The 12,181-nt window shown below is 39.9% G+C and overlaps 1 protein-coding gene across 3 annotated transcripts; it reads right to left on the bottom strand.

Annotated features, from left to right (window-relative positions):
* Positions 1–414: 414 nt before the first annotated feature.
* ZNF189 (zinc finger protein 189) lies at positions 415–12,039 on the bottom strand. Of its 3 annotated transcripts, none has more exons than XM_004271493.4 (3): positions 11,621–12,039; positions 10,805–10,931; positions 415–3,175 (listed from the first exon to the last, which is right to left on the bottom strand). In XM_004271493.4, exons 1-3 carry the CDS (start codon positions 11,651–11,653, stop codon positions 1,455–1,457), a joined length of 1,881 nt encoding a protein of 626 aa, XP_004271541.1. In that variant the 5' UTR covers positions 11,654–12,039; the 3' UTR covers positions 415–1,454. The 3 variants fall into 3 exon arrangements, with proteins under 3 accessions (XP_004271541.1, XP_004271542.1, XP_012389087.1); XM_004271494.4 differs by having other exon boundaries at positions 10,805–10,889; positions 11,621–12,038; XM_012533633.3 differs by having other exon boundaries at positions 10,805–10,886; positions 11,621–12,038.
* Positions 12,040–12,181: the final 142 nt, after the last annotated feature.

Here is a 12,181-nt window from a genome sequence, read left to right as displayed (position 1 = left end):
ATGGTAACTATGAGTACTTAATTTGAATAAGGAAGTGTACAGAGAGGTGTATTTCTACACATACCGTAACATTCACATTTACGTGTGCATGCACACACACATACGCACATACTCAGAGATGGGAAGATGAAAGTTTGGAGGTGATGTTTAGAATGTCTAGGTTATAGTTGAAAGTGAGGTCTTTTGCTTAAACTATTAGGAAATTAGAATTACCGAGTCCTGGTGATTTGGAATTATATACTCAGGAACTAAAGAACCTGGATTTAACCTTAATTGAACTATCCCAGAAAAGGTAACAAGTCAGAGGTAGAACAAGTGAGAGCAGTTTCCTTTAAATCCTTGATTCTAACTTTTAAATGCTGTAATATATTTGACAGGATAGATTTTACACTAGAGTAACAAATAACTCTTACACAAAGCAAAAAACAAAACAGGTTTAATGATTAGAAGAGATGAATAGGTTTATAATAACCATTAACTAAGGAAGCCCTAGAACCAGAAATAAAGATTTTAAAATTGCATGCAAAGTCTAGTTACCATAAAAATCAAAGCAATACCAAAATATCTCAGCTTCCTAGCATAGACTCCAGGTCTTTTTATTTCCAACTCTTGGTAATCAAAATATTTACACTTTCACATGCTACTGGTAATGGAGGAATAAGATTTAATTTGTCTAGGACTACAAATATCTTTCACAGATTGGAGGGCACAAAAAGAACAGTGCCTTCCTCCACCTTTTTGGGCCCATCTTGGGAAAAAAGAAAAGGCACTCCCAAAGGCTCCTTGGTAACACCTTTGCTAGGTTTGTTAATTACATAATCTGTACATTTACTTTATATGTAAAATTAATGGTCCACTCATTTCACAGATCTGGGAACCACATGGCATTGGAACTGCCTTTAACCCACATGCCAAACAACTGGATTAGACAATGACAAAAGCTTTGGATGCCAGTTTTTTAAAAAATGGGGGGTTTGTTTCCTTGAAAACTTAAGCATATGCTTAATTATTGGACTTGGCATGCATAGCCAAACATGTCATGGAACTGAAAGAACCACCATATATTATGGTGCCAGAGGACTCTGAGCAATTAGGCTAGTTTTCTAACATCAGCTGCTTCCAACTCCCTTATGCCAATGTAACTTTGTTCTTCTCCCTTTATTAATTATAACTAAGTGCTCTGAACCTGGGTTTAACCTCTCTGCTGAAAGATTTGTAAAAGAAAGATGCTTAAATTATTGAGTCCTTCTCTATGATCGTCAAAACAAAGAGTAATGGAAATCTTCAACTGCCTGTGGGCAGCTGTCTATTATTCACAGAACCTTTAGAAACCATTTGCCTGAGGCCAAAGAGAACCTGCTTTATCACTAAATCTTGACTCACGTTGAGCCATACTGAAACTGCACTTGGGTAGCTGGTCTCAAGTCAAACCAAGCTTAAGTATTTCTCTATGTTTACTGCATCCATGTAGTGTGCAATTTTTGATGCTGAATAAGAGATATATGGCAATTGAAGGCTTCCCCACAAGCATCACATTCGTGGGTTTCTTGAATTTTCACCTCTGCATGGATCTTCTGATGGTTGACAAGGCTGCGCTGTTGACTGAAACTTTTGTCGCACTTCTCACACTTATAAGGTTTTTCTCCTGTATGTATTCTCTGATGCTGAATAAGGCCTGAGTTCCGGCTAAAGGCCTTCCCACATTCATCACATTTATGGGGTTTATTACCTGTGTGAACACCCTGATGTCGAATTAGATTACAGAGTTGACTAAAACTTTTGCCACACTGTCTGCACAAATAGGGTCTCTCACCAGTGTGGATTCTCTGGTGTTCAATAAGAAATGAGCTCCGACTGAAGCTTTTCCCACATACAGTACATAGGTAGGGCTTTTCACCAGTGTGGATTCTTTGATGTTGTACTAGATGAGCACTGACACTAAAAGTTTTCCCACATTCATCACATTTATAAGATTTTTCCTTAGGGTAGACTTCCTGCTGTATAATAAGATTGCAATTTGGATCAAAACTTTCCTTGGTTTCATTGTATGAATAAGTCTTCTCTCTGGTGTGGATTCTCTGATGCTGAATAAGACCTGAGCTTCTACTAAAGGCTTTTCCACATTCCTCACATTTATGGGGTTTGTCCCCTGTGTGAATTCTCTGATGACGAGTAAGGTTGCAAAGTTGACTGAAGCTTTTCCCACACTCTTTGCACTGATAAGGTCTTTCACCTGTATGGATCCTCTGATGTTCAATAAGGAATGAGCTCCGACTGAAGCTTTTTCCACATTCAATACAAAGAAAAGGCTTCTCACCAGTGTGGATTTTTTGGTGTTGTATAAGGTATGTACTTAATCTAAAGGCTTTCCCACATTCACCACATTTATGGGGTCTTTCCCCAGTGTGAATTCTCTGATGTTCAACAAGTAATGAATTTCGACTAAAGCTTTTCTTACATTTGGTACAGTGATAGGGTTTCTCACCAGTGTGAGTTCTCTGATGTTCAATCAGGTGTGATTTCCAACTGAAGGCTTTCCCACAGTCACTACATTTATGGGGTTTCTCACCTGTGTGAATCCTTTGATGTTTAACAAGGCTTCTTCTCTGGCTGAAGCTCTGTTTACATTGGTTACACTGATAGGGTCTCTCTCCAGTGTGGATTCTCTGATGTCTAATAAGGGTTGAGCTCACACTAAAGGTTTTTCCACAGTAATTACACTCATAGGGCCTTTCCCCAGTGTGGATTCTCTGATGTTCAATAACAAATGAACTGCGACTGAAACTTTTCCCACATTCATTACATTGAAAAGGTTTTTCTCCCGTATGGACCCTTTGATGTTGAATGAAATGAGCCTTGCGGACAAAACCCTTTCCACATTCTTCACATTTATGACATTTCTCTTCTGAATTTGGTCTTTTACGGATAATGCTAGTGTTTCCTCTGAACATTCTTTGTTCCTGGGTCAAAGATTCCCTTGGTATTTCCCATAAGAAGATTCCTCTCTGTTTATCTAACCTACCAACAAGTTCAAAGGTTTCTCTACCCATAGGATCCTGGTCAATTTCACTTTTGATTCTTGTAACTATTACACCCTGTGGTTCCACTTCTTCCTCAATTTCCTCAATTTCTTGTTTCACAGTTGGCTCCTCATCCTTATCTCTGTTCAAAACATCTGGAATGATAAATGGAAAATAGAAACATCAGCCTAGCTCTTGCCAGCAAGGAGAAACTGTCAGAAAAATAAGATAATTAAGATAAATGATCTACTATGTGCATAAAATGTAGTTTGCTACATCACAGCATCCTTGTGATGGTTACATTAGTTCATATATATAAAGCATTTAGAACTACCTGGCAAACAGTACAAGCTATATAAATATTTAGTATTAGTTATCTGATGAAATGTTTTTCTTGGAGAAAGCGTATGAAAAGAGTGTTTACGAGGCACAAAATGCATCAGCAGGAGAAAGGAGGAAGGGCTGATAAATCAACAGCGAATTATGCAAGGTAAGATGGGCAAACAAAGAAGTAAAACAAGTAGTGGCAGGATAAACTAGCCTATCAAGGAAGAAAGGATAACATGGGAAGAAAACAGTCGGTTCAGGAAAATTTAGGATGAGGTAGCGTTATGGGAATGTGAATAAACCAAATAACTGACAGAAAAGAAACATAAAATGATGCTGAGAAGGATAAAAGACAAAAACCAGGGGAAACAACAATTCACTCATTAATAAGAATTTATTTATTGTGATCAAAAGCATTCCAGGCATTGTATAATGAGTTAGGATTTAGAGATAAGGCAAGAAGCCCCCTACCAAATGGAATGGGTGACAAGTACAAATGGGGAAAGAATATAATATGGTAAAGAAAATATTAAGTAAAATAGCTCCTACATCAAGAGACAAATGGCTTTTAAAAAACTGGGTTGAAGTGACATGGACTCTATGATATAGAAAAACAGGAAAAAAAACAAAAGAAACATGGTTAGAGCTAATGGAAGAAACTAAGAAAAAGAACAGTCTGTGGTAGCTTATGACTTCACCTACCACAAATACTACAATCTTCAAGTATACATAATTCTCATGGCTTTAAAGATATAAGGCACAAGTTGGAACCATCTATTTCCAACTGAGAGTCTGCATGACATCTGAGAAATGATAATCTTGCATGCGTTGGAAGAAAGATAACATAATGGTCAATGATATAACAAAGCAGCGTAGAGGACACTTAAGTCTGCCTCTGACTTCTTTCCTGATTTTCTGTCTCTTGCTGCCTGTTGGATGACTCCATGAGAAGATTGTATCACCACCAAATTTATATTTGGCCCTAAACAATTTCCCTTTTTAGACTTCCTCTTTTCTTTCAATTTTCTAGTCTTCTAACTGTGGAGTCATCTTTGAAGTTTCTTTTCACTTACTTCAGTCATTATTTTATTCCAAAAAAACTTCTTATTTCCCTAAGAAACTTTATTTCTGCCTAAGTCTACTTACAGTCCTCTCTCTCAAATTCACTTTCAGTACACTGTGTTTTCTTTCACTCAATGAAAAAGTATGAGAGAACTCCCTCACCATTCTACCTCCTACCTATAAAATTACCTTCAGTGGTACATGAAGATATATCCCATTCTTATCCAAGGCTAATTCATCTACTCTCTCTTGATCCCACTTGCCTCTGGGCACTTGTTCAGTTATTACCATTTCTTCCTCTTTCTTCAATCTGTATTCTCCATTGACACCTTCCTACCAACATACAAATATATACAACTTTATCCTGAAACCTGAAATCCTTTTCTAGGTGAAATCCAAGCTTTGAAAAAAATCTTAACACTGTACCTCTCCGTTTCCTATGTTTTCAATGACCAACCTCTTCCCATTCAATCTATTCTACAACCTACTATAAAATCTGATTTCTGTTTCCAGAATCTAGAGAAACTTCTCATTAAATCACCAATGACTTTCAAATAACAAATACAATGGGCATTTTTTAGTCCTTATTTTACTCAGCAGCATCTGATACTGTGGACTATTCCTGTTTCTTGACACAGTTTTTGTTCCTGTGCTATTATATTCTAGGTCCCTCCCTACTTCTTTTCTTTGTCCTTTTCTAATACATTTCCCTCATGTATTTTTCTTCCTTTGTCAACTGTTTAAGGTTATTGTTACCCATGTTTACATCCTTATCTTGCTCGATATACACATCCTCTGAATACTGCCACTTAAATGTCTCAAAAAGAGCTCACAATTAACATGACCATCATCATTTGCTGTCATGTCTGTCTCCACCTCTAATCATCTTCCCTTGAGAGGCATCACCATCCATCACACTAAAGTCCCAAAGCAGGAAATCATCCTAGATTTCTCCCTTTTTCTTACCATTAATCAATCACCAAAATCAATGATTCTGCTCTTTAGCATTTGCCTTCTCTCTCTGTTTTCCTTGGATTATTGCAAAAGCCATCTAATAATCCTTGGCTCTTGTCTTTAGGCTGTATCTATTTCACTGAATCCAGAGAGATCTTCATAAAATGGAATTCTAATCATGTCACCACCTATAGATTCACTAGCACTCCATTATCTCTAAAATCAAATCAAATTCCTTTACACAATGATGCTCAGCACTTCATGAGGTCTCTTAAGCTTTAATTCACCCTCCTACCCATGCTCTCACACTTCAAGTGGGCAAATTGCTTGTGCTTTAGTCTTTTATGCCATTTCTTGGCATATCTCATTTATGAAATGTCCACTAACATTGTTTACTTGGGAAACTCTTGGTTTCTCTTTAAGATTCAGTGCAAAGCAACTATAAGGCCTTCACTTAGTCCAATAGATGATTTAAGCGCTCTGTTTTTGATCACCAGCCCTTGTCCATGACTGCATTATAGTATTATTACACTGTACTTTTAACTTTGTCTTTTCCATTGGATTGTAAGTTCTTTTTGAGAAGGTAAAGTTTCTTCATAATGCTTACCCAGTGGATATTGTTCCAGGGTTTTACTCAAAGGAATAATACAAAATTACATTATTCACAGATGATATGAATGCCTACCCAAAATTCCTAAAAGAATTAAATGAAATATAATAGTGATAATAGGACTGACATATAAAACAAATACTGGTTCTTACTACCAAGAATAACCAGTTAGTAAATATTATAGAAAAATAAAATATGCTTTTCATGATAATAAAACCCATAAAACCTAGGAATGTATCTACAAGAAGTGCAAGATTCATAAAAATAATCCATACAATTTTTCTAAAGGACATAGACAATTAAATAGAGTCAACCAAATTGCTAAAGAGAGTCAACATTATAAGGATCTTATTTCTTCCCAAACCAACCAACAAACCTAACTGTATTCCAACAAAAATCCCACGAGCCAGTTAAAAAACCCCAAGTAATCTAAATTTCAACCAGAAGAATGCAGAAAACTAGTTAAGTACAGTTGACCCTTGAACAACACGAGGGTTAGGGGCACTGACCCTCCACACTGTTGAAAATCCATATATAACTTTACAGTTGGCCCTCCATATCCATGGTTCTGTACCCGCGGATTCAACCAACCACAGACTGTGTAGTACTGTACTACGTATTTAGTGAAAAAAAAAAATGTATAAGAGAACTCAAGCATTTCAAATCCGTGTTGTTCAAAGGTCAACTGTATACCCTGAAAGAGAATATGAGTGACTTAATCTTACCAGACATGAAATATAATGTATTGCTGAAGTAAATATAACAGAGAGGCACAAGCATGAAAACAAATAGGTCAAACAGAAAGACAGGTAAAATAAGTGAGTCTAGGCTTCCACACATGGCAGCTTAGAAATGACTAGCCATTAGACCTGGGCTTGGTAGCTATAACCACCTTCTGAGGTATCTGCCGTGCTTGTGTGTTCCCATCCTCTGGTCATAGCTAATTTTTCTAGAGTACACAGTTGCCTCTCAGTTTTCTAGGTAAAAGAATGAGAGAATAGGGAAGGACTTGCATTCCTAGGCCTAGCACAGTGCTTTATAGTTATTTATCGAATGAATGAGTAGTTGAACAAATAATTGGAAAGAGCCTGTAATTAAAGGAGGAAAACAGTGAATTTAAGGTCTTACAGGTACAGCAATTCCCAATTCTGTCAAGGTCCAATCTGGCTCAAGTTGTCTGGAGATAAGTCATTAAAACCAAAGAAGTCTATTTCAGCTGAAAGAATTGAAAGATCAAGAACTAAGAGATCAAGCTGTCAGCTGTATCATGAACATAGTTCCTAAAGTTTTTAAAGAAAAATAGAAAGGATAGGTATGACTGAAGAGGCAAAATTACAAAGCTAGATGAGTTGTGTTAAGTAGAGCAACAGGATGAAGTGGAGGAAAACACTATAATGGAATAGTTTTTAATAATTGTAATCTCTCATCAAGGGAGCACTCATCAAGGGGATGGATATAGAGTTTACAGAGGAGGACGAACAGGCTGTGAGGGGAGAAATAATAACCGATGAAAAGCTGTATTTCAGCTACAATAAAGAAGACAGCCTAAAAGTAGGAGATCACAGATGGGCTCACTGCCATTTTACAGTACTAGGCACAGGCAAGGCTGGGCATTTGCCTGGTATTATCAACCAGGGCACCATATGGGTGGAAAAAGCTGTCAGTGACTCAGAGATACCATAGCTAAATGGAAAAAAATACCTAGCCTGACATGGCTGGAGACTGAAGTGGTATCCTGGAAATAACAGATGAGGCTAGAAAGCTAGGCAGGGGCTGTATAACGAGGTGCTAGTATGTAGGACGAAAAATTAAGATTTTTATCCTTTAAGCTGTCAGAAATCACCAAAAGTCATAAGCAGTTAATAACACAAAATCACTTTGGTGGCAGTAAAGAGAACATATTAGAATAAAGGGAGACTGGAAGCACAGGGCTAGTTTACAGGCTAATGCAATAATTTTGTCAAAAGATATTGAGTCTTAAATTATATTCACTCAGTCACCCAAATATTTAAGAAGCATCTAATACATGCCTGGCTCTGTGCTAAGTGCTGGAGGAATCAAATGAAAAAAAAATACAGTTACTGTCCTCTTGAAGATCAGTCTGTTTAGAGAAATAACATAATGATTATAGTACACTGAAATAAATTCAACAATGGAAGCGTATACAAGATACCACAGAGAAAGGAGTACTTAATTCTGAAGAGGAGGCCCTTGAGATCTTAGCGGATTATCTGAGTTATTTATGTGGTCTTCAAAAGGAGATGACTAAGAAGTTGGAGTTCAACAGAGAAGATAATGACAATGATGATGAAGATAACAGTTGACATTTATATTGTACTTACTACATGCTGGTCAGTGTCCTAAATGCTTTACATATATTAACTGAGTTAATGCTCATAATAATCCTAAGAGGTAAGTGCTATTATTATTTACATTTTATATTAAAAAAAAAGAAACAGGCACAGAAAGGTTAAGTCACAAGGCTAGTAAGTGGTGGAATCAGGATTTTTTACTTGGACAGTTAGGCTCCATACTGCCTCTCTTAAGTAGAGATTAAGATTTGGGACATACCATCACATAGCAGTAGCTGATGACCTGAGTGTAAATAAGGTCTGCCAAAGAAGGTATATAGTCTGAGAGGAAGTCTGAGAATGCAAGGCAATAGAAGGAAGCAATAAAAAGTTTCAAATATCTATAGAGAATTAAATACAGTCCAAAAAGAGTCTACTGCATTTGATAATTGGATTATTACACACCAATGTTAAACAACTGAGCAAGGTGTAGAGGCACTAAAAGGGGATTAGAGATAATGGGAGGTAAAGAAGTAGAGAACACACCTTAACTACTCTTACAAAAATCTGGCTGTGAAGCAAACAAGTAGTAGGTTACAGGGAGCAGCAAGAGAGACTGTGGCTCAAAGGAGAGTTCTAGAGCCACGAACATATCTGTCATCAGAATAAAGGTACCAGGGGAGAAAGAATAGAGACTGAAACTATAAGAAAAAAAAAGACTGATAAATTCTTGGAGAATGTGAGAAGACAGGCAACCTTAAGTGTGCAATGAGGGGCAGAAAACTTGAGAGTTCATGTGTAGTGGCCACTATCTTCTCTGTGAAACAGAAGGTGAGGTCCACCACTGAGTGATGGACCCAAGGAAAACTCAAGTTTTTGGAATAGTCACTAAAAGGAACAGGGGCATGAGCAAATCAATGATAAAAAATTTGCTGAAATGTAAAAACCCAGTGGAGACTAGAAGAAAGAAAAGCCATGTATATATACAGGGCACCAATCCGTTTGGATAAAAAATTTCTCTTGCTGTGTTTAGCAACTCAGGTACAAGAAAAGAAAAGGCAGATTTTATAATCAGTACAGGATTTGAAGTTTGCAGAATGGGTAGAACATAATGACAAGGTGGCAAGAGAGCATGCTGGTGATCATTTTATATATAGGTCCATGGATTAGATAAGGAGGTGAAGTCAGGAGGCAGTCGAGAGCCTGGGGGAAAAAAGAAGTCAAGGAACAGGAAAGATTAAGAATAAATAGGTTTGGACTTCCCTGGTGGTGCAGTGGTTAAGACTCCGCCTGCCAATGCAGGGGACACGGGTTCGATCGCTGATCCAGGAAGATCCCACATGCCACGGAGCAACTAAGCCCATGTGCCACAACTGCTGAGCCTGTGATCTAGAGCCCACGAGCCACAACGACTGAACCCGTGTGCAACAACGACTGAAGCCCACACACCTAGAGCCCGTGCTCCGCAACAAGAGAAGCCACCGCAATGAGAAGCCCACGCACTGCAACAGAGGAGTCCCTGCTCACCGCAACTAGAGAAAGCCCACCCACAGCAACGAAGACCCAATGCAAACAAAAATAAATAAATAAATTATTAAAGGAAAAAAAAGAATAGGTTTGGTAGGAAAAGTAGACAGGTAAGAATTTACAGTAAGCTCCACGTGGGCAGAGATCATGTCTGTTTTGGTAACCCCTGTTTAGTTATAGTCGATAAACATCTACTGCCTGAATAAAAACAAGATATTGGTCAAAGTATAAGATATTGGGGTTTAAGATTTGCCTGTAATGACAAAATTGAGGGTAGGATCATTGATGTGAAGTGCTGAATAAAAATGGAAAGCAGGGTCCCTGAAGACAATATGGTCAGGATACAGTGAGGCTGAAGTAATGACAGCATGATCGATGGTATGGGTTAGCAAAGAGAAGATTCTGAAATGTGACAAAATCTATGTGAGGAACCAAAAAAAGCTGACAGATGACAGTGAAAAGGAATTGAGAGGGTAGGGCAAGACAGCTGAGACCTCAAAAGAGAGAAACTGTGTTTGAAGGTGGAAGACGAATGCTTTGGGAACAGCACTGAAAAGTTAGGAGAACAATTATTTTTCCCTTTCAGCCTTGATACAAAGGATGAGAGGAAGGAAGAGGATGTAGGAGAATAAGCAGCCCCTGCCAGAGAAGTGGTGTCCTTGGGAAAGTGCCAGGTTTCAGTTAAGGCCAGGAGGGGTAGGGAACATTATGTGAGGAGGAACAGGGGCTCCAGAAGGCAGAGTGAAAAGGGGTGGGAGGAAAGCAGTGGGAGGATGAGCCAGGAGGGAAAGTACAGAGCAATATGGGAATGAGATTACGAAGATAGGAAGCCAGAAAAGCTTGTATTTTGGTCATTGCAAGAACGGTAGGGATGAGAGTCATGGAAACAATTCATGGCTGAAAGGTTTGAATCAGAACTTTGGAACAAATCAGTTTGGTACGGTGCTAGTTCAAGTGTTCTGATTTCTTATAGTTTCTTAGATATTTTCATCAGAGAAACAGCAGATTCTTACCCAGTGAGACCAGGTTTCCATAATTCTCCATCATGACATCTTTATACAGGCTTCTCTGAGCTGGATCCAGATAATCCCACTCCTCCTGGGTAAAAAACACAGCCACATCCTCAAATGTCAGCAACCCCTGAAACAGTATGATTTCTGTAGTCAGTTCTTGTCTCAAGGACAATTCTACCACTGAAAGTAGCAGAAACAATCACTTGTCAGGGCCCGGTAGGCTAGGAGGAACATGATACTAAGAGTTCCAAATGGGGCCCAATTCTGCGAACCGACAGAATTCAGACAAGCACATCAAATTAGAGGATAACTGAACTGGATCTTTGTCCTCTGTATTGAGGAACCTAAGGATAAGGCTTTCTGATTTACTCATTATGCCCTAGTATTTGAATTTTAGTAAGCTGCCCCAAGGCCTTCCCAACTTTCCTGCACCTTATTGCCCCACTCGATTCTCTACAAGCACTGCCTTGAGACCCGTTTCAATTCAGATTTCTCCAAGCGTCTACTTTGGGTCCAGGCATCTCGGCAGGTGTAGGAGACACAGGGGAGGATCAAAAAAGATACCTCACCTGGAAACACTCGTAAATGAAAACGATAGTTTGGAGCATTACCAATTTTCTTCAGCTGATTTATCAAGTCACTTTTGAAAAACGGAGCCAGTGGTCAGTTTGATCGCGAACGGCGCCCCAGTGTATCAGGGGGTACTTCACTGCAGCGCGCTGGCCCTCAAGACCGCGACCCGAGAGATGGGGGGGCGGTGGCGCGGCCTAGCTCGGGAACGGCGAGAGAACGGGGATACCCGGAGGGGCGACTAACCTTTGGCTCTGGCGGGGGGCTAGGCGTGGCCATCTCTCGGACAGAAAATCAGGGCAGGAATCCGGGGTGGCCGCACGAAAAGGAGCCTCCGGCAAGGCCTACCCGGCCGCTGAAGATTAGGCCCGAAGAAGGCGAGGCCTCCAGGCTGGATCTGGCCAGGTCCTGCCTCGGACCCCGAGCGGTCACGACCCCAGCAGCATGTCAGATGCGCTACTTGGCCGCCCCCACCCCGAAACCCTTCCCCTGCCTGGCTGCGCCGCTTTCAGGCCTCGCTAGAGCCTCCTCCCGGTTGCCAGTTCCTGCTGCTTTCAGCCAAAGAACGCTATGCTCGCCCGCCCCCGGACCAGAAGGCGTCACCCGGAACGTTCCCGGGGCGCCCCTCAACTACAACTCCCGTCATGCTACGAGAGAGTTCCTGGGTCCAGCCTCCCCCGGCAATGGCTACCGAACTACACTTCCCTGAGTGCAAAGGGTGAGGGAGCCGCTCGTGAGTCTTAACCGAGGAAAAAAGGGAACACTTGCCACTAAGCTTACATTTGATTGGCTGATCTTGCGGCGTCA

This window comes from Orcinus orca, chromosome 6, assembly GCF_937001465.1.
Source record: "Orcinus orca chromosome 6, mOrcOrc1.1, whole genome shotgun sequence".
NCBI classification, from domain to species: Eukaryota; Metazoa; Chordata; class Mammalia; order Artiodactyla; family Delphinidae; genus Orcinus; species Orcinus orca.
Note: the sequence above shows the minus strand (reverse complement) of the source record. Positions and strands in the feature narration are given on the sequence as shown.

What these genes read in the sequence shown, in the direction of transcription:
- ZNF189 (XM_004271493.4), bottom strand. Translation starts at nt 11,653, where the DNA reads ATGGCCACGCCTAGCCCCCCGCCAGAGCCAAAG. An exon ending in GCCCCCCGCCAGAGCCAAAG is followed by an intron (nt 10,932 to 11,620) that starts GTTAGTCGCCCC and finishes ATACTGTTTCAG; the next exon opens with GGGTTGCTGACATTTGAGGA. An exon ending in TGGAAACCTGGTCTCACTGG is followed by an intron (nt 3,176 to 10,804) that starts GTAAGAATCTGC and finishes TTATCATTCCAG; the next exon opens with ATGTTTTGAACAGAGATAAG.